Below are 21,532 nucleotides of genomic sequence, written 5' to 3' on the forward strand. Positions count from 1 at the left end.
GGAAAAAGGACCGAGGCAGGGGAGAGCAAGAGAAGACACTTGGGAAGTTTCCTATGTTGACTATACATACTGTACAGATAGATAGATAGATAGATAGATAGATAGATAGATAGATAGATAGATAGATAGATAGATAGATAGATAGATAGATAGATAGATAGATAGATAGATAGATAGATAGATAGATAGATAGATAGATAGATAGATAGATAGATAGATAGATAGATAGATAGATAGATAGATAGATAGATCAATGGTGCCACAAAATCTTTCTATTTCCAATTTAATTGGATTATTTTGACTTGGCTCCGCAATCGGCTGGCGACCAGTTCAGGGTGTGGTCAACTTTTCACCTATAGTTAACTGGGATCCAGCCCCCCCCCCCCCCCCCCAGACCTCGTACATAATAAGCAGTGATGAGAATGGATGGGATTTATACTGACATCTATTGGTGGCATCTGTTAGCACACATCACTACACGTATACAGTGATACCTCGCTACTTCGCGTTCCGTTTATCGCGGCTTCACTGCATCGCGGATATTTTTTCCAAATTAAAAAACTGTTTAAAAGTCAAAAGAAAACTTCTAAATTGAGGAAATATGTGTCTAAACTTCTAAATTGAGGAAATATGTGTCTAACCTTTAGGACAATGTAGTATTGCTCCAAATGTTCGTTTGCATTTCTTTAGAAGTCCGTTTTCGCGTGTTAGCACGATCGCGAATTAACATCTCTCCGCTAACTTGTTAGCCTGCCCAGTACTTCTTGTTGGTGACCGTACTTCGCGGATTTCACTTATCGCGGGTGGTTTTATGAACCAATTATCCGCAATAAACGAGGATTACTGTATATTGTATTTATGGTTTTTATGAGTCGCGTGAGTGTGCGTGCGTGTGCGTGTGTTTGAATTCCTATGACTCAGGAGGGGAAATTTCCCGACTTTTCCAGTAGTACTTGAAGGCGACATTGCCTCATAGCAAGTGACACTCCCCAGATACTTCATCAGGTGTGATTGTACATTAAACCATGGACTCTGCTCACCAAGGACGAGTGCTGCGCTCCGATACATTTTTATAATTGCTTCGGAATATTAAATTGACTTATGGTGAATCATGAGAGAGACCCCGATTGGAATATGTACTCAAAATGAATTGCTATGATTGACTGCGAACATGGATATCCAAACGAGGTTTTCAGTTTGTTGGGAGAGTTGTCTCACATATTTTAAGAAACCTAGTCCAAGTGGAATTAAGAAAGATGACGAGAAAAAAGACGTAGTTGTTGTCTTTGAAAACCCTGGCGCTGTCCAAAGAACCCAACCCAAGCCAAATTTGATAAACCACAAAGTTAATATCGAGAATGGTTATGTCGCACTTTATAATTACTCTGCTCGTACCGTGGAGGACTTGAGCTTCAACGCAGGTGACCTTTTGAAAGTTCTGAATAAAAATACCCAAGACTGGTGGTTTGCAAAAGGGATCATTGGACTTTCGGCGTCGAAAGAAGGCTATATCCCCGCAAATTATGTGGCGCCGGTGGAGAGTATCAACGCAGAACCGTAAGTAGAGGTGGTGCCGCCCTAAGCAGTCATGTTCTCCATTTCCTGAATTGCAAAGTATAATCAGACTTTGTTTTATTCTTGTTTTTAATGTTAATGTATTATGTATAAACATAGTATGCCCGTACCATCGACTTTTTTGACCAATACTAAAGGTAATCTTTAAAAAACGCTTTTAATATTGACCTTTATTTTAGGCAATGTTATCAGACGAGTTGGTCATTATCAAAAGTTAATATTTTACTTGTCAAGATGTCGGGATCAGGTTTTCTTACGCGTCCCTTGGCATATTACTCCAAAAGAATACTCAAACATCATTACCTAAATAATATGACGTCAATTTTAAAAGTACAGATGCAAAGACAGGAATTTAAGTGACTGAAAGATCTGGGGCAGTTTTGATTGACGAAAAGGTGTGCACAGGTTTATCCTGTTTTGTTTACATGTTAAAGGTAGTTTTGGTCGCTCAAGGATTATGACGTCATGTCATGTTTCTTTGTCTAAACGAAGACCGAAAGTAAAAAAAGATTTGCAAAACATTTCTAACACATTACGTGTATCTAACTTTAAAACTGTTAATATTATACCACACTACACTTGATGATTGTTATTTAATGTGTCATAAATTGTCAGAGAACTATATACTACATACAATACTAAAATAAAATCCCCTCTATTTTTTCCGGACCTGCATGTAATATACAAAAGTATGCTTAAAGTGAAAAAACTCCCAGGTTGGCCTATAGATATGTTTAGATTTCATTTTCAACCTATCTAGGTGTTCGTAATTGTAACCTTATGAATGCAGTATGGAATACAATAAATCAATCAGCAAAATACTTTTATTTTGTGTAGTTCTATTGATAACTATTTTTATTTTGAATAGGCTATTTGCTACATTCAAACAATGCGTCTTTTCTTCTTCTTCTTCTTCTTCTTCTTCTTATTATTATTATTATTATTATTATTATTATCATCATTATTATTATTATTATTATTCCGGTACACATTCACTGTGAAATATTGGTGACTCAGTAAAAAATATTTATGTATCAAGCTGGTCCCCAATACATTTAAAACACAGATGTCAAACTCAAGTTGTTGGGAGCAAGAAAGATGAAATTATTCACAAACACAAGCACTTCAAGAGATTCTGCATTGATAATTGTCAAGAAAAAAAAAAAGACAACTGAGCAGCTATTTGAACCATTTATGTTTTGTCAACTTTACTTTTTCTGACATGTCTGAATAACTTATTTTCTGTTTTCACGTTAATGTGTAGCTGGTATTTTCCGGAGACAAAAAGGGCGGATGCAGAAAAGTTGTTGTCAACAGGACAGAATCAAGATGGAGCCTTCCTAATCAGAAACTGTGAAACCCAACCAGGGGAGCTCTCCCTCTCAGGTAAGAACCAAGTAATTGGACTAAGTTAACCCAGGAGACTTAAGATGTTTTGATCATGTTTTGTCATTCAGTGTTGGACCGTGGGAAGGTGAAGCATTACAAACTAAAAAAAACAGAAGAAGGTCTCTACTATGTCTCAAGGACCAAAGTATTTGACACGTTGAAGAAGTTAGTGCAGCACTATTCCATACAAGCAGATGGGCTATGTGTGTCTCTGGGACAACCATGTAAAAAGGTCAGAATACAAAATTTTAGCTAGTTAAGTGCGAATATTGAACACTGCATAATAAATTGAAAATGTCTGTATAGATTGAGGCTCCACAGACAAATGGTCTATCCTATAACACTGTGGACCAATGGGAGATTGACCGCAATTCCATCAAGCTCCTACATAAACTAGGAGCAGGTCAGTTTGGAGAGGTTTACGAGGGCCTATGGAATAACACAACAGCCGTTGCTGTGAAGACCCTAAAACCTGGTCAGTCACCAACAGTAGGCTTCAGAGAAAGATTGAGAAAACATTACTTCAGGTTTTGTATTTCTTATACTTTTGTCTCATATATATGTATATATTCAAGGTACCATGGATGCAGTTGATTTTCTCAGAGAAGCTCAAATCCTGAAGAAACTGAGGCATGCCAAGCTAATCCAACTTTATGCTGTCTGCACCATGGAAGAACCCTTCTATATAATCACTGAGCTGATGAAGAATGGCAGCTTGCTCGAATACCTCCAAAGTATGTTATTTTTAAAGATCATATTATATTTTTAACTTGGGCGTTCCAATGCTTGCCGGAGTCGTGCGCAATGTTCGGCGACTAGAATGTATATTAAGGCAATGCTCAGTCACATTTTCGACGAATCATTAATCGCAAGGGAGTGCGAGAGAGGAAGTCCGCCACCGTTTATACCCAAAGTGGTCTTAAAATGAATAAATATCATGAAGTCGGTTGTATGTCTTCTGTATATCTGGCTCCTTAAATTAATATCTTTGCTGAATTGAAAATCCAACATGAGGAAGAGGGTTGAATAAAATTCTGACAGAGGCAAAAATTCCCATATTTTTGGTGGAACTTAAACGCATCACAACATACGCTATGCTGGCAGGCTCCATGCTAATAATAATAATAATAATAATAATAATAATAATAATAATAATAATAATAATAATAATAATAATAATAATAATAATGTACAACTTCCACCCAATGACTTTTACTTTTGTCTAAATAATTTCAGAGGACAAGGGTATCAAACTACAGCTCACTGACCAGATTGAGATGGCTGCTCAGGTGGCATCTGGTATGGCTTTTCTGGAGTTGCAGAATTACATTCACAGAGATCTAGCTGCCAGGAATGTGCTGGTTGGAGAAAACAACATATGCAAGGTGGCCGATTTTGGTCTCGCCAGGGTCTTTCAGGTATGCGTATTGTCAAATAATCTAGTATTGATGTTTTTGGACTGTGTAAGAAATTTTTGTGAGTATTTTGATTTGTGCAATTCAGTTTGTGTTTTGTATCTAGAATGAAAACGTGTATGAGGCAAGAGAAGGTACCAAATTCCCAGTGAAATGGACTGCTCCTGAAGCCATCCAAAACAACTCATTCACAATCAAATCTGACGTTTGGTCATTTGGTATTCTGTTGTACGAGATCATGACATTTGGTAAAATGCCATACCCAGGTAAGAACAGGTTTAAAAAAAAAAAAAAAAGACACCATATCAACTTGTTTCCTTTTGTTTTGTCGGCTCTGACAATTTGTTCTTGTTTTTGTTCAGACATGTCAAACTACCAGGTTGTCCAACAAGTTCCCCAAGGCTACAGAATGCCACGTCCAACCAAATGCCCCCAAGTCATGTATGACATCATGATGACATGCTGGAATGAGAATGAACAGGACCGGCCCACATTTGAGACCTTGCAGTGGAAGTTGGAGGACTTCTTTGACCTGCGTGCGACTTCCTATGATGACACTGCAAAATATTAGCACAATGAGCTGAGAACTCAATAATACATTTAAAAGAAAATCACTTGAATCCATACATACATTGGATATGTATTTTGAAATTTCCTTAGTTAAATTTAGAACCTGATGGACTTTGGATGTAATACTGTGACACCCTGGGAGGTAGCTGTCGCTGTAGTCCTCCTGGTTTTGTGTTTTGACAGCCGAACGGGTTCTGCTTTCAGCAAAGAAGTAAATATAGTCTACAAATATCTCGATGAACCAGTTGTACTTGCAATTCAACTTAGCTGCATTCTTTCCACTTTCTGACCTGCTGTTCTTTTAACAATACATGACAATGAGTGAATCATACTTACAACATCTTACCTCAGCTGATTGCATGCGATCTTAATTCTTGAAGATTCATGTACAGTAACTGTAGTCTTTTTAAACATACAATTAGAAAACATGTTTCTTGTTGTCAACTTGTGTGTGTCTGGATATCAGTGGGTGTCATTCCTTTGCTGTACTCTTTTCCTAGTTTCACTCTATGGTATTGTATATGATTTGCAAATATAATTGTGTATCATTTTAACAAAGTAGAATAAAGGACCGCGTAGGTAATTTTGTACAGTTTAACAAAAGTTTAATATCATGAAGTGATTATATATTAAACTATTGTTTAGATAATCTTACTGAATTTTATGTTGAGTAAAATAAGTTAATTAAATAAAATTCTGAAATAGCTATGTTTCTCTATATTGATTTTTCTTAGGAAATGAAAGCTCTTTCGGATGCTCATGAATTCAAGAATGTCTTCTTTCTATATAATTAGACATAAGAATTGAAATTTTTTTTCACAAGTAAAACTAAAAATATAAAAAATATTTTTATGAGCATATTACAATGAAGAAAAACATATAGACACTGTGGATATGCTTTGTTGATTAAATAGTGATATGTTAAAAAGCCGTTTTCCTCTACACAGAACTTCCACAATCGACTAAATACTTTTTTGCCCCGCTGTTCCAGCTGCAACCAAAGGGTGGCAGTATTGCTGTTTAATACATACCAACCCGCCGTATCTCTCCAAAGACGAAGAAGACGCAGGCGCCCGCAAATGTGCTATTTACACTAAAGGTTGTGAAACAGAAAGAATATCATATTGAATGTAGTAAATCAGCCGATGCTGCTTTACTGTTGACTTTAGCAGTTTAGTGAGCTTTAAGACCATTTAATATCATTTCACCGTCAGTGACACTTGAGTCATCTTATTGTGTGTCACGGTTTTCATTGTGACTGATTCTGCACATTTCCTGAACGTAACACAGCTTCAGCTACGATGACAGAATTTTTCAGTTTGCTGGATAGTGATGTTATTGGTTTTGACTTAGACCATACTCTCTGCCGCTATCATCTGAAGGAGACCTCCAAGGTGAGTATGGTAAACGCATGCTCCGAGCTGCATTACATGACGCCGCACATCGCAGTGGAGAAGCTCTCCATTGCAGTGAAAGCGTTTGATTTGTAACTAGAATATGTATGCAAGTGCTTTGGATGTGTTTAAACTTTGAATCTATTTGCAGCCTACAAATGGCACGTCCTGATTTCCATCGACAATTTTGAAAAAAAAAAGTGGGGACACAATTAATTTGAAATGCATACATTAATTCAACGGTAAAATAGATAAATGACATTTTTTTATGTTTGATTTTTATGTCTAGATAGTGTATTTGCTGTGTCGCTATTTGTGTAATAGCGCACTTCCTGCACTGGTGTTTTTTTTTGTGTGTGTGTGTGTCGTGACATTCGCTCTCTAAATGAGGCCATTCTTCACAATTTTGAAAATATTGAATTTAAGGATATCATTTTTGAATTTAACACTGCTAGAACCTAACACTGCTACAAATAGTCAGTATACTGCTTTTATAAGTGTAATTTTACCATCCCTTCAAATTAACTATATATATATATATATATATATATATATATATATATATATATATATATATATATATATATATATATATATATATATATATATATATTGCTTCTGAATAATGTGATAATTATCTGTTTTTGCAGCTGATCTACGAGAGCTTTGCCAGGTATCTGGTGGAACATAAAGGCTACGATAAGGACCTATTAAACCTAACGCCTGCTACTTGGGATTTTTGGTAAGTTAGATGGAGAAGTGACAAAATTTTAATTTGGAACCTGGATAAACGTCTTAAATAAAAGTTGAGCAAGTGTGTCAACAGTTGTCAACATTGAATATATTGTTATTGTAGTTTTTTGCTAATTAATTTTCTGGTTGTTCTTTCACATTATACTTGAAATGAATTTTTCGTTGTTAAATGACAAAGTTCATTAATCATAATTAGATTTTTTTCACCCAGCACTACTGTTTGCGTAGTCCTCATTACTACTTTTTGTTCTTTTGCTGCACTACAAATTATTAATGATGCTATAAATGAGTTATTTATGTTTTGTGTTCAAATTTTCCAAATGTAAACAAACATTTTTATAATTTTATTTGAATGGGCATTTAATGGTTCATTTTGTGTCCAGTTTTAAGGGCCTTGTGGTAGACCTTGAAGATGGAAACTTAGTGAAGCTTTCCGAAGATGGAACAGTATTGAGGTATGCTTTTACTCAGTGAAACAACTTCCAAAAATATCTCATCATTTATATTAGACCTTTACAGGCTAGTTCTTTAAAATGACTTTTAACGTTGTTACCAAAATACTGCAATGCTTTCCTTGATTAGAGCAACACATGGAACAACTGACCTGAGCACAGAAGAGATCATTAAACATTATGGTCCAAAAAGGGAGTGGAAACACTTTAACTGCCTCAATACCTCTTTTGCAAGATCTGGTAATTTTCCACGACTTTACTTGTTGTGTTGCATAATCTGTTTAGTTAAATTGGCCTTATTTGCTATATTTCACTATATCATTTTTAGTTTTATTAATTCACAACTACTCTATTTTGGAATATGCAGCTAAATACTATTTATACGACAACTACTTTGATCTACCTGGTGCCCTCCTCTGTGGAAGAATTGTGGACATGTTGCACAAGGTAATATTTAATTAAAACTGTGTACTGTCTGTAGTTTCGTGTAATTGTTGAAATTATAGCGGGGAAAAATATAACATGTTTATATTTTGTGAACAGCGTGGTAATGAAGTGAATTCCGACTTTTGGAAAGACATGGTAGCTGCCATTGACTACAATTACAACACATCGGCATTTCGAGGTATGGGATTTATTCTAATTCAGCATATTTTTTTATATTATTGGAGCTTTAAACTTTCATTTATTTGTATTTATTTCCACTGTTTTTTAAGACAAGCAAACTCGGTATCGTAATTATTTCTTTTTGTCTTTTCAGAGGATGCAGGGACTTATTTCCCCAATGTTAAGAGGGACCCTGGCCGTTATTTGCAGACTTGCTCCGAGTCCGTAAAGACTTGGCTCAGTAGCATGAAGAATGCAGGGAAAGTCCTCCTCCTTATTACAAGCTCCCACAGTGACTACTGCAGGCTTATCTGTGAGCACATCCTTGGGTATGGCTTCTCTCATAAACATTCAAAGATCCCCACTTCAACAGAAAACACGCATTCTACCAACTCACTGTTGTTTCTTTCATGTTGCAGGAAGGACTTTGAAGAGCTTTTTGATATCATCATCACAAATGCCCTCAAGCCTGGTTTCTTCTCCTTAAAACCACAACAGAGGTCCTTCAAAAATCTTGGTGAGCGCTGTCACACAGTCACCAAATAAATGAATACCGTATTTTGCGGACTATAAACCTAAAAAACTAAAACTTTCTCAAAAGCCAACAGTGCGCCTTATAGTCCGGTGCACCTTATATATGGACCAAATTCCTAAATTTAAACTGGCCTGAAGCATTGTGTCATAAAATCAATCATAAGTGGCCCACTGAAGACTATGAATCATGAATCAAAAAGACTATGGATCATTATTTTGTGACTATAAAGTAATTTCTTGCGTCTGAAGTTGAAATAAAAATGATAAAATGGAGAATGATTTGATTTGGATTAAAAATCTGACATGATGCACCTTATAGTCCGGTGCGCCTTATATAAGGACAACGTTTTAAAATGGGCCATTCATTGAAGGTGCGCCTTATAGTCCGGAAAATACGGTGTATAAATACACACAGACCCGCACACATACACATGTGGATTAATTCTTCCTTCTATTCCAGTAAATGATGTCGAGGAAAGTGAAGATATGCCATCATTGGACAAACCTGGTTGGTACTCCCAAGGCAACTGGATGCACCTCCATGAATTGCTTAAAACCATGACAGGAAAAGCAGAGCCCAAGGTATTAACTCCACCTTGCATATTGCAGAAAGTGTTTTTAATGGCGATATACACAACAATGTGTTCAAAACTATTTTGGATGTTGAGTTGAAGTTACTAAAAGTGATTTTGAGTTTTGACATACACATTTAAATCAGTGAGTGTTGCCTGCAGCTCAATTTATGAAATTGGAATGTGACGTGTTTGGACTTGTTTGTTATCTCTTTGGCAGAGTGCAAACTGGTCATTTTTTTTTAAATAGCCGTCGTGTGCCTTAAATCACTTTCTCTGAAGGCAACTGTTCTTTCATGTTACCTTTTTTTGCTCACCTTGTAGGTTGTGTATTTTGGAGATAGCATGAGGTCGGATATGTTCCCTGCCAGCAGCTTTGGAAAGTGGGAAACAGTGATGATTGTGGAGGAAATGGAGGGGGAGGGTGTGCCCAAAAGTGATGCAGCAAAATCAAATGAGGCTCAGGTAGAGCCACAGGAGAAAAAGGGCAAGTTTGAGGTAAGGTTCATGTCATCGTCTGGAAATGAAGAATTAAATCAATTGAAAAATGGAATACGCTCTGCATTGTGTCTCAACAGGAAAGCATGAAGTCACCTTCTACAAAGTCCAACCAGTGGGGTTCCTACTTTGTTGATGTACATAGAAGTGGTGGCGAGGATGAGGAGATCCAGAAATTAACCTGGTGCTGCCACTGTATTCACAAATACAGCACGATGGCCATCCCGAGCGTTGAGCACATAGCAAGTAAGTCCGGCCGAAAAAGAAAAGCCACGAACCGTAATTGGTGTCAAACACGAGGCCCGGGGGCCAGATACGGCCCATCATATCATTTTATGCGGCCCGCGGTAGCCTGCACATATGATCATATTTTCAAATGTCTTTCTTCTTCATAGATCTCCCTTTGGATTACAAGTTTCCCAGGTTTTCTCCTGATAAGCCATGCACAAACGGATACTTCCCGAGGCCCCCCGATTCGTTGCTAAAGAGATGCAAAAGTCTCACCTGAAAAGCAAGTATAACAAAAAGACTTATCCTTTCTTTATCCCTGTGGTCTGCGCCTCCACGCCAGCGTGACGTTTCCCCCATTCAACCCCAAATCATTCGGAGAGCACAAATTAGCCTCATTACTGAATCGTTCAGAAAACTTGTTGAATGTAATGTCAGATACACTATCTGTAATCAGGCCTGTCTTTGGATATTGTTTTGTGGTTTAGATTATATAGTATGGATGTGTGTCTGAGTACAGTGGTACCTTGACTTACAAGTTCCACTTGTAATGCAAATCGTATATCAAATAGTCTTTCACCGTCGAGTAATGGTCTGCTAAAAACAAACCAGACACTGTAGATTCTTTGTCGGCCATGTTTGTTTACACTGAAATTATGTTTAATCGGGAGGTATTAAGAATTTTTTTGTCCGGCGTGAGAATATTCGTTTCGTGTCTGATGTTTTGCCTCTTGTTGTTTACGGTACATTCAAAACTGTGATACCCGTGACCTTTTTTCATTTTGTGTGGGGTCTCTCGTCCAAAGTTAGGGAAGACGGACGATAATTTCTATCTAGCCGTGTGAATCAGGTTTAAGGTGCAGTATTATTGATGGGTTTTTTTTTTTGCAGGGGCATAAAGAATGTAAGATTGTGAGAATTGTTGAATTTCCATCCGCATGTGTTGCTCCATTATTTGTGTCCATATTGTTTCAAGGCTTTGCTAGTTTTGGTAGTCTGTCTTGGGCATTTTGCATTTCCACTGTGTTAACATTTCGGTAGCAATATTTATTGTATGAACTGTCATTAGGCCTACAAACACACACATCAGAGCTTGCAAATAATTGGCCTAACATTGGCTCGTATCTCGAAAAATATGTCAAGGAACCACTGTATGTATGCAGTAGCCTAATTAGTTGTGAAAAATGTTATGTATTAAATAGGATAATTGTTTTCATTTCTTCTGTTAGATTATTTTAACGATTGTAAATGTCTGTATTAAATGGTAATACACCCAGATGTGAATACCTCAATGACATGTTCCCTTACGCACAGCACAGGGTGTTTGCAAGTGCTTTGTTTTGTGCCATCGCTCTTATTTTGGAGTATTCTTAAAAGTAATGTTTCGGTGTGTGAATTTTTCGTAAATTCTCAAAATGAGGTGTAAGTCTGTTGCCTTTGAAAGTTTTGTGGATGTAAATCTTAAGGTCATAAAGTGTCATTAAAAGGATGTACAATGGTGTTTCAATAAAAGGTATTGAATTAAAAAAGAAATATTATTGACTGTATCCTGTTCATTATATTATATTATGTTATATTATATTGTTATCTTTGTATAATAGGTGTGTATCATGTGAGATACAGTATTTCCACGCATTAGTTGTATCTGGTGCAACATTTTTTTTCATCAATTAATTTTGATAGTTGGTTGTAGAAGTTCTACTTCGCGGATCTTTGTTTTTTACGGGTGGCTCGCAGTTGCCTAAGTTTGAATGACATCTGCCCTCGTACTTAATTCCATTGCATAAGGCAAGGGTGTCAAACTTATTTTTCTCACGGCCCGTATCATAGTCATAGTTTGCTTAAAAGGGCCATTAAAACTGTCAACCCAAATAAATGTATGAACATCTCATATTGTATATTTAGTATAGGCTACACAACAATCTGATGAATAACTAGTTTTCAAAACAGAGACTAATAAAACGGTTCAAATATTTTGAAATTTGAAAATTAAATATTTAAAAATCAAAATTATGAATGGTAATAAAAAATTGCTAACAATATCCCCATTTTTTTATTAGTGAAAACAATTTGAAATTTTGGAATTGACATGAATTTGATTCACAATTTGTCTTCGCGGGCCACCTAAGATGACGTAGCGGGCCGTATCTCGCCCCCGGGCCTTGACTTTGACACCTGTGGCATAAGGTGTAATACTCAGGTAAACTCAAACATCTAATTTAGATCCACCTTCTGAAAACCTTTTCTGAAACCGCCACCACGTCAGACATTTTGAATCAGTACAAGAGTTTGTATCCGCTGGGTCGGGGGGCGCTGAAGAACCGAAGGTCTCCCCTTCCCCCGCCCCTTTTTTTTCAACTACACTTAGGAGCATTTTGTTCCTTCCTCGCCCTTACATTCCTTTGTACTGCTCTTAGTCCATAAACCTCCTTCTTCACCTTGACATCGCTGGATGAAATGATTTGAAATGACAAGAATAAACTTGATGAACATTTCCTCCGACAGGTAAGGTGAACGCAAACGCATTCCTTCAGAGCTTTAATTTGGAGGAACAAGGCTACTTTTGTATGATCGTTTAGGATATTATTGCCATTAGAGAGACGTGCTGGCGTTCATTCCAGTTTTCCACGGAGGACTCCAGAATCAACCATTTCGATTGTTAAGTTTTCTTGCAAACGTACAAAATGGGCCCCCTGGGTCGCGACGAACTATCCCACTTCCTTATGTGCATGGGAACATCAGTACATTAATATTACATTGTAAAAAGTAAATTAATAAATTCGTTGTCGCCATTGTACTTTCAACTGCTAAGATAAAACTGCAAAAAAATTATGACTAGCCTAGTAATAATTATTCAAAATGATTTTATGTGAATGTAGATGTTTGTTTTATTATCCGTATAATTAATTATTATTCAGCCACTCATCCATTTTATGAACTGCTTATCCTTACAGTTCATATTTATGCCAAAACAACTCACTGTTTAATTAAATGTATTTATGTAGTATGTTTTATTATTTTTTATATAAAATATATGTTAGCAAACTAAGGTTGTGGGGTATTTTTTTTTTTTTTTTTTACATTTTTAAATCATGAATTATTTGAAATATTTGTACATCACTGTTAGTGTGGGCAGCGTGGTGAATCACTGCCTCACAGTGCAGAGGTCATGGATTGGATTGCGGGCTTCCTGTATGCAATTTGTATGTTTTCCTAGTGCCTGCGTGGATTTTCTCCAGGTACTCCCTTAACATTCCAAAAACATGCATGGTAGTTGAACTCTAAATTGTGTGTGGGTCCAGCACACACAATTTATTTAACTATATTGTTTTTTTTTAACCAGGCAAATAGCTTAACTTATGATATGTGATGGAAAAACGAAGGGACGGAATACATCTAGGCATTAGAAAATTGTTTTTCAGTTTTCTGGTTTTCCAGCTGGCTATTGCCAAGAGCTCTGCTAAGCTCATGGAATTTACTCACTTGAAAACAGAGGGCTGACTAATAATTCTGTGAAGCACAGCAGTTTGCTTCTGCTGAACAGAGTCATGTTACTTCAGACTTATCTGGTCATACCTAGTTTGATCGATCAATATTTGTCTTCTGATGAATATGATAATCCATTTGGGGAACACAACATCTACAGACGGCCGGTTTGTGGCAAGTTTTGTGCTCAATAATGGGTTATTTCTGTTGGAAAGGCTCAGTTGTCAACAGCTGTATCACATTATTCTGAGAATGTGGGGTTTTTTTTGTGCAGAGTATGACTTCTTCCAATCTTTTCCCTCTCTCAGCTAAAATCCTTTGGCAATGTCGCAGCCCCCTCTCTGATGAGACGATGAGAACCCACACTCGTGGGGCCCCGACAGTCTTCCTCTTAAGTCTGCTCCTGCTGCTCAGGCTGCCTCCGACTGCAACGGACCCAAGTGGTGGAATCCCCTTCATGGGAGGCAACTACAATGGCCACCCAATGCTGTATTTCGATCGGGCAGACATAGAAGAGCTTCAGATGGCAGCCGGAAGCACTCATAGGGAGATGGCTAGAAGAATCCGCCAAGCTGGGGAAGCCATGCTTGAACACCCAGAAGAGTACCTGCCACCTTGGAGCCCGGTAGAATTCAGTGCCCGATGGAATGAGGTTTATGGAAACAACCTGGGTGTGCTGTCCATGTTCTGCTTGCTGTACCCACATAGAGCTGGAGCACTGGATCTTGTCAAAGACTACATGGAGAGGATGGCAGCTCAGCCTAGTTGGTACATTTTCATCATCTTTATTTATTTAATTTATTGGATTTGTGGTTTAATTTTTTTTTTTTTTTTTTTGGGTGTGTCAGTGTATTATGCTTTTAATCCAGGGGTGTCAAACTTATTTTTGTCGCGGGCTGCGTCATAGTTTGCTTCAAAGCGCCGTTAAAATTGTCAACCCAAATAAATGTAGGAACGTCTCATAATGTATATATGGTATAGGCTACACAACAAACTGATGAATAACTAGTTTTCAAAACAGACTAATAAAAACGATTCAAATATTTCGAAATGAAAAATTGAAATCAAATATTTAAAAATCTAAATTATTTAAAAAATTGCTCACAATATCTCTTTTTTAAAGTGAAAACAATTTGAAATTTTGAATTGACATGAATTTAATTCTTCACGAGCCATCTAAGATGACGTAGCAGGTCGTATCTGGCCCCCGGGCCTTGACGTTGACACTTGTGTTTTAGTCATTTATTTATTACACAGTGTATGAATGTCAAATGGAGTGCTTTTATCAACACCACTGTATTCAAAGCACTTCACAAAGTCTATTCACACACCCATTTATAGCCACACTGTGTTCTGACAGCGTGTCCCCGTCTGAATCTGATACGGCAAAAACGTTGTGTTGGGAAACTCCGACTGTTATTCAGATGTGCTGTTGGATTAGTCAATCGAGCCGTATAAGGCAGATAGTGAACAGATGTGTTCAGGGGGAGGGGGGGGGGCTCAGTCATAGACCGCAGTACAAACACAATGAAACGTCAACAAATAACTTTGTTAAAGGTTTTGTTAAAATGTGTCTTAAAACGTCATTTTTGTCGTAAGCCACAGTTTTCTTCAGAGGGCTATTATGACTGTCAACATCTAATATTATATACAGTATAAGCTGCACAACAAACTGATGAATAACTAGCTTTGAAATCAGAGACTAGTAAAATCTGTGATGAATAGTAATAGAAATTGCAAGCAATATCGGTAGTTTTTAAAAGTGAAGACAATTTGCAATTTTAGTATTGACACAAAAAATGGAAATGTGTTTCACAGCTGTTTGCAAAAGCCTGTTTCCATCAATGATAGGAAATGAAACTTACAGATGTGAATCATGTGATTATGAATAGTCGCTTGCAGTATAATGGAAGTCATAAATACTCCTTAACAAAGTGATTGATTGCTGTGTTGATGGAAAAAAATTCTCTTTTGTCCTGCAGGTTGGTAAAAGACGCCCCCTGGGATGAAGTTCCTGTGGCACACTCCTTGGTTGGGTTTGCCACAGCTTATGACTTCCTGTTTGAATACTTGAACAAGGATCAGCAGGAGCGATTTCTCCAGGTGATCGGCAAGATATCTCATCTTATGTATGAGAAATCCTATAGCCGTGGTTGGGGATTTCAATACCTACACAATCATCAGCCAACTAATTGTGTGGCTTTGCTCACAGGAAGCCTGGTTTATATGACTCAAGGTTAGTAAGAATGTGTTTATGTCTCTTTAGCATACAGGATTTAAAAGTGGCAAAAAAAAAACCTGACCTTACTACGGCTAATTCATAGGTGTCAAACACAAGGCTCGGGGGCCAGATACGGCCCGCCACATCATTTTATGTGGCCCGCGAAGACAAATTGTGCATCCACTTGATGTGTCAATACTAGAATTCAAAATTGTCTTTACTTTTAAAAAATAGAGATATTGCCAGCATTCTTAATTATTATTCCCTTTTTTTAAAATATTTGAACAGTTACTCGTCTCTGATTTCAAAATTAGTTATATTATATATTACAAATTACAAATTGTGCATCCACTTTGTGTCAATACTAGAATTCAAAATTGTCTTTACTTTTAAAAAATAGAGATATTGCCAGCAATTTTAATTATTATTCATTTTTTTAAATATTTGAACAGTTACTAACATATATATATATATAAAACGTTCTGCAAACTCTTATTCTCACACATATTTAATGTAGTTGGAAAAATAACAGGAAAAGTACTTCTCTGGGATTATCATAACTCTAAAATCTTGGATCTGTCTTGTCTTGTCTTGTCTAGTTTAATATTTACAGAAAACAAATACTGCCGAAAAGCAAAGCAAATATAACACTGTGTCGATATACATGCAAGACCCAATAGAAGGTGAAATTCACAGTTTAATGTTAGGCTCCAAAGGCTTTTTGTTCAAATAGCTTTTTGTTTTCAAGGTTATCTACAGGAGGCTTACCTGTGGACAAAGCAGGTCCTGTCCATCATGGAGAAATCTATGGTTCTTCTTCATGATGTCACAGACGGATCCCTGTATGAGGGAGTGGCCTATGGGACCTATACAACGCGTTCTCTGTTCCAGTACATGTTTCTGGTGCAGCGACATTTTTCCATTAGCCACTTTGATCACCCTTGGCTTCTAAAACATTTCAGTTTCCTATATAGGACCATCCTTCCTGGTAATTTCCACACCCTCATTCTCTTGCTTAGTTTTCAACCTGTGTTGTTGTATAATGCACATCAAACTTGTATAATCTCCATTTTATTTTATTTTAGGATTTCAGAGAACCGTTGCCATTGCTGATTCCAACTACAACTGGTTTTACGGACCAGAAAGTCAGTTGGTCTTCTTGGACCGTTTTGTAATGCGTAATGGAAGTGGGAACTGGCTGGCCAATCTGATTCATCAAAACAGAGTGACAGACGGAATTGGACAAGTTGGCAAAGGCCAGCGATGGTGTACTCTCCACACAGAATTTATCTGGTGAGCTTTGGAATGTGTGTGTGTGTGTGTGTGTGTGTGTGTCTTTACTTTTAAAAAATAGAGATATTGCCAGCAATTTTAATTATCATTCTTTTTTTTCTTATATTTGAACAATTACTAGTCTCTGATTTCAAAATTAGTTATTATATAATATATATATAAATTATATATATATAATTTATTTATTTATTTTTTATTTGTGTATATAATAATTTAAAAATATATATTATTTTTTATATGTAATTTTTAAAAATTATTATTATTTATTTATTTCAAATCCTCCTTTAACCTCTCATTTTCAATTGTATGTTTTTATTTTTTCCAGGTATGACCCAGGCCTTATTCCGAGGCCTCCATCAGATTTTGGAACTTCTCAGCTACATTATTTTGAAGACTGGGGTGTGGTGACCTATGGCAGTGCTTTACCTACTGGCACAAACCGCTCCTTTCTGTCTTTCAAATCAGGGAAGCTGGGGGGACGTGCAATTTTTGATATTGTTCACCAGAACAAATATAAAGAATGGATCAAAGGTTGGAGGAACTTCAATGCTGGCCATGAACACCCTGATCAGAACACCTTCACCTTTGTGCCCAATGGATTTCCATTCATCACTGAGGCACTGTATGGACCCAAATATACTTTGTTGAATAATGCAGTATTATTTGGTCCAGCCCTCACAGGAACTTGTTTTAAGCCATGGGCTGGCCAGGTAACAGAAGCCTGTGACTCAAAATGGCTGAAATACAAGATGGGGCCTGCTGCTGATGCTCATGGCAAAGTAGAAGCAGCCATGGAGAAACAAGGAATGGTTTTCATCCGCGGGGAAGGACATTCTGCTTATAATCCAGACCTGAAAATCCGAAGCTTCCAAAGAAATATTCTCCTCCTTCACCCACAACTTTTACTTCTGGTGGACCATATCTATTTGGAACCCGATAGTCCATCCAGGGCTATGAGCACGTTCTTTCACAATACTGAACTGCCATTCAAGGATATCAAAGAAGATGGAATTTATGGAGCATTTATATCTCATGGAATAGACAAATATAAAATGTTCTGGATGGATGACACAGGTCACAGTAAGAGAGGGATAGTAGGATACTGGGCTTATCCACGAGGGTATCCATATAACGGCTCTAATTATGTGAACGTGACAATTCCGTTAAGATATCCTCACACCCGAGTAGCTTACATTTTCTTTGGACCCGATGTGACTCTCATGAACTTCAACCTACGTGGTGATGACCAGAGAGTGGATATTCACCTGACCACTAAGGATCACACTTATACAGTTTATCTACTGACCGGAGAAGTTGTCAGTAAACCGATTTTTGCCATGGTGATGATGGACCAGAAGAAGATTGTGTTTGAGAAAAAATCTACTCCAACAGAAAGCTCACCCATGGAGGTTGAGGAATATGTCAATATGATGGAGGACAATCTCCAGCATGTCAAGCCAGTTTTTCAGCAGATGGAGCGTCACATTCTCGGAAAGGTATTAAATACCGACAGCTTTCGTAAGACGGCAGAACGCCTGCTCCAGTTCTCTGATAAAAAGAAAACAGAGGAGGTCATTGAGAAGATGTTCACATTGTCGAAGAAACAGGGAAAGGATAAGATGGGAAAGAAAATGAACCTCGGAGAGAAACTTTCCGAGACTCTACCTGACATTTTTACGCAGATTGAGTTAAGCGAAAAGAAAGTACGTCAGAGGACATCTAAGCGTGTATATGAGGACAGTCCAGAAGAGGGAGATACAGACTCGCAAGCTTTTATAGAATATGCGGACAGCCATAAAAACAAAAAGGGTGGCTTTGTGAAAGGCCGAAAATTCAAAGAAATACATATGTCGGTGACAGCTGGAAGTGAACGCACCTCTAGCACGGCCTCCTCAATAAGATTGTTTCTTCTCTTGAACACTGCCACTTTCTTTTTTCTACTAGCTGTTTTATTGACTCGCTTTCACAGGGGTCGAAGCATTTACACCCAGAGATGTTTTTATACCATCCTTATGATTGACTGCTTGATCTTACTGTACCTTTACTCATCCTGCTCTCAAATACAGTGTTAACACCATGTGATTGTTCTGCTTCAAATCTGATGCTCAACATATGTCAACTGTCTCTTCACTTGAAGGATAACGGGCATAATTCATGAATTGATTAAGAATTGGCGATTCTAAAATCTGAAAGTGTGTGGTCTAAAGAATAAAAGTGATGTCAACGAGGTGAAGTTACTTCCATGCAGAGCATCTCCTCAGGGCACCATTATTCTACTCAGTACAATGACATAGAAAGAAATCACTTTGACAATCATAGATAATAAAAAAAAAGATAAAACAATTGATCCCATGACTTCCAGCCTGCCTTGTCCCTCTCCTTCTCCTTTCCTGATTAGTGAAATACAGGACTGTCTCAGAAAATTAGACTATTGTGATAAAGTTTTTTATTTTTTGTAATGCAATAAAAAAAAGTCATACATTCTGGATTCATTACAAATCAGCTGAAATATTGCAAGCCTTTTATTAATTTAATTTTTGTTTTTTAATTGCATTACAGAAAATAAAGAACTTTATCACAATATTCTAATTTTCTGAGACAGTCCTGTATGTTTCAAAACAAGTGTGTATGAAATAGCATCCATCACTCCATTATCAGAACTACTTATCCTTAAGAGTCGCATATTATCATGTTATTTATCTTTTTATTCCTCCACGTGTCTGTTTGTTTATTTATTAATTCATTTGTTTGTTTATTCATTCATTCAATGTGAGACTCCCCCTAGGCGACTAAAAACCCCGAGCCACTAGATGGCGATAATAAACCATTCAATGTTGTTTGCCGTCCATTAGTGAAGACCAAACAAGACAGTTGGGTAAGATGGGTGCACGGGTCGTCCGAATGTTCCGAAATTTCAATTTAGAAAACAGGGTGGTGCGAGAAATCTCTAAAGAAAAGCTGCGATCTGCACCAAGGCACAAGCTCACAAACCCGACTGATCCCGGTGAAGGTAAGCGTATTGAGGTTTACTGGTTTGAGGTCGTCATGTTTTCTGTTCATGTGAAACTGAGAATGTGTCATTCGTTGTCAGCTGAGATTTCATCGGGTGCTGTCCACCAGAAGAACGACCCTTTATTGTTAAATTTGAAATCGGTGTATGTGGAGTCGAAAGATAAAGCTGCAAGTCCCGTTAAGGTCAGTACTATTACTTAAACGTGTTGGCAAAAGCTGAATAACTTTTCGACCTTCATAAAATACTTTCATACCTCTTAAACTACAAAGTTAAACTTGTGTTGTCAATATCACTGATGACCGATATAAGATGCGGATATACAGTACTTCATTGTCCTACAGGTTAGACTCATGTTTCCTCAATTTAGAAGTTTTATTTTGACTTTTAAATTGTTTTCATAATTTGGAAAAGAAAACACGATGTAGTGAAACCACGATAAACGAAACGCGAAGTAGCAAGGGATCACTGTATATACAGTTGATAAATGCATGCAACTTTTAATTATATAATTTTCCATATGTCCATTCATTCACATTGTCTTTCTGTTTTCAGTCACTAAAGGAAGTGTCTGTGGATGGACAAGCAAATACCCGTCCGATGAAGTTCACTCTTCCTGGCGATTCATATGGCCTAGCAAATGTGGAAAACATTCCTCACGGCAAACTGACCATCACAGAGGCTCTCAAGGCTCTTAGCAGTCATCAGAATCAGCCTCAAACATGGACATCACAGAGAATTTCAGAAGAATATTCTCTGAACTTGAAAGAGACTAAATCTTTGCTTGAGTTTTTCGTTCCCTTTCAAATTCAGATTATCCCACCGCAGATTTCAAATGTTAAACAATTGAAGGCCTCATAGGAGTGGATCATGAACAAAATTGATTTGGAACAAGTTTGTGTTCAACTAGGACATTGAACTTGAATATTTATTTGAATTATTTTGATTACCCTGTATACATCTTTTTCTGTAAAACACCTTGACACAGATGTGTCTTGTGAGACAAAAATTATGATTGAACAAAGTACTCTTGCAATAGTGTGCAAAAAATATATAACAGTATAACAGTCACATTGACATGAAATAAAAATAAACCTCTGGTGTCGAATAACTCAACTATAGTGTGGTATCGTAACATGGTGAAACTTGATTTTGTTTTCAGTTGGCGAGTGCTCACAACCTGAATCTATTTTTTTTTTTATTCACACAAAAATGAATGTAAATGTTGCAGGCAATTTTATTCTTTATTAAAACTGACAAAATAGAAAAAAGATCAAATTAGGGGGAAGGTAACAAAATACAAAAAAAAGTGTTTTTAAAATAATGAAAACTCAATGAAACTACATTTAATTTCAATACATATTAAAAACTGTTGTAATGTAAGCAGCAAAGACAATTAAAGTCTTCTAATGTTCCCTTTCAAATTAAGATGATCCCTTCCAAGACTGACAAATTTTATGACATGTTTGTGTTTAGTTCTCTGTTCACATTTAAGATCAATTCCATAGTTTCAGCAATTTATTTAATATACTGTAT

At 37.0% G+C, this 21,532-nt stretch overlaps 4 protein-coding genes across 5 annotated transcripts; all 4 read left to right on the plus strand.

Annotated features, from left to right (window-relative positions):
• The first annotated feature begins 986 nt into the window (after window positions 1–986).
• Window positions 987–5,655, plus strand: frk (fyn-related Src family tyrosine kinase). The gene is made up of 8 exons (XM_088361635.1): window positions 987–1,557; window positions 2,840–2,961; window positions 3,033–3,196; window positions 3,271–3,439; window positions 3,540–3,698; window positions 4,201–4,382; window positions 4,486–4,645; window positions 4,742–5,655. The coding sequence occupies exons 1-8, from the start codon at window positions 1,172–1,174 to the stop codon at window positions 4,948–4,950; spliced, it is 1,551 nt and encodes a 516-aa protein (XP_088217761.1). The 5' UTR covers window positions 987–1,171; the 3' UTR covers window positions 4,951–5,655.
• A 326-nt stretch (window positions 5,656–5,981) lies between these two features.
• On the plus strand, window positions 5,982–11,524 carry nt5dc1 (5'-nucleotidase domain containing 1). The gene is made up of 12 exons (XM_088361636.1): window positions 5,982–6,343; window positions 6,994–7,085; window positions 7,480–7,551; window positions 7,679–7,788; window positions 7,916–7,995; window positions 8,092–8,173; window positions 8,309–8,483; window positions 8,574–8,671; window positions 9,149–9,270; window positions 9,585–9,758; window positions 9,839–10,004; window positions 10,154–11,524. Exons 1-12 carry the CDS (start codon window positions 6,251–6,253, stop codon window positions 10,264–10,266), a joined length of 1,377 nt encoding a protein of 458 aa, XP_088217762.1. The 5' UTR covers window positions 5,982–6,250; the 3' UTR covers window positions 10,267–11,524.
• An 803-nt stretch (window positions 11,525–12,327) lies between these two features.
• dse (dermatan sulfate epimerase) lies at window positions 12,328–19,329 on the plus strand. Of its 2 annotated transcripts, XM_088362339.1 has the most exons (6): window positions 12,328–12,491; window positions 13,781–14,240; window positions 15,455–15,708; window positions 16,442–16,681; window positions 16,779–16,986; window positions 17,312–19,329. In XM_088362339.1, the coding sequence occupies exons 2-6, from the start codon at window positions 13,825–13,827 to the stop codon at window positions 19,056–19,058; spliced, it is 2,865 nt and encodes a 954-aa protein (XP_088218465.1). In that variant the 5' UTR covers window positions 12,328–12,491; window positions 13,781–13,824; the 3' UTR covers window positions 19,059–19,329. The 2 variants fall into 2 exon arrangements, with proteins under 2 accessions (XP_088218465.1, XP_088218466.1); XM_088362340.1 differs by lacking the exon at window positions 12,328–12,491 and having other exon boundaries at window positions 14,093–14,236.
• A 486-nt stretch (window positions 19,330–19,815) lies between these two features.
• On the plus strand, window positions 19,816–21,112 carry ndufaf4 (NADH:ubiquinone oxidoreductase complex assembly factor 4). The gene is made up of 3 exons (XM_088362341.1): window positions 19,816–19,996; window positions 20,078–20,181; window positions 20,552–21,112. Exons 1-3 carry the CDS (start codon window positions 19,867–19,869, stop codon window positions 20,855–20,857), a joined length of 540 nt encoding a protein of 179 aa, XP_088218467.1. The 5' UTR covers window positions 19,816–19,866; the 3' UTR covers window positions 20,858–21,112.
• The last annotated feature ends 420 nt before the right edge of the window (window positions 21,113–21,532 follow it).

The sequence above is a fragment of the Syngnathus floridae genome, chromosome 19 (genome assembly GCF_059516105.1).
Source record: "Syngnathus floridae isolate MCC-2025c chromosome 19, RoL_Sflo_1.0, whole genome shotgun sequence".
In the NCBI taxonomy this organism is placed as follows: Eukaryota; Metazoa; Chordata; class Actinopteri; order Syngnathiformes; family Syngnathidae; genus Syngnathus; species Syngnathus floridae.

Coding starts and splice junctions, on each gene's coding strand:
- ndufaf4 (XM_088362341.1), top strand. CDS start 19,867: ATGGGTGCACGGGTCGTCCGAATGTTCCGAAATTTCAATTTAGAAAAC. Junction 19,997..20,077: donor CCCGACTGATCCCGGTGAAG/GTAAGCGTATTG, acceptor ATTCGTTGTCAG/CTGAGATTTCATCGGGTGCT. Junction 20,182..20,551: donor AAGCTGCAAGTCCCGTTAAG/GTCAGTACTATT, acceptor TTCTGTTTTCAG/TCACTAAAGGAAGTGTCTGT.
- nt5dc1 (XM_088361636.1), top strand. CDS start 6,251: ATGACAGAATTTTTCAGTTTGCTGGATAGTGATGTTATTGGTTTTGAC. Junction 7,996..8,091: donor TTGTGGACATGTTGCACAAG/GTAATATTTAAT, acceptor TTTTGTGAACAG/CGTGGTAATGAAGTGAATTC. Junction 8,174..8,308: donor CAACACATCGGCATTTCGAG/GTATGGGATTTA, acceptor TTGTCTTTTCAG/AGGATGCAGGGACTTATTTC.
- dse (XM_088362339.1), top strand. CDS start 13,825: ATGAGAACCCACACTCGTGGGGCCCCGACAGTCTTCCTCTTAAGTCTG. Junction 14,241..15,454: donor ATGGCAGCTCAGCCTAGTTG/GTACATTTTCAT, acceptor TTTGTCCTGCAG/GTTGGTAAAAGACGCCCCCT. Junction 16,682..16,778: donor ATATAGGACCATCCTTCCTG/GTAATTTCCACA, acceptor ATTTTATTTTAG/GATTTCAGAGAACCGTTGCC.
- frk (XM_088361635.1), top strand. CDS start 1,172: ATGGATATCCAAACGAGGTTTTCAGTTTGTTGGGAGAGTTGTCTCACA. Junction 3,197..3,270: donor TGGGACAACCATGTAAAAAG/GTCAGAATACAA, acceptor ATGTCTGTATAG/ATTGAGGCTCCACAGACAAA. Junction 4,646..4,741: donor TGGTAAAATGCCATACCCAG/GTAAGAACAGGT, acceptor GTTTTTGTTCAG/ACATGTCAAACTACCAGGTT.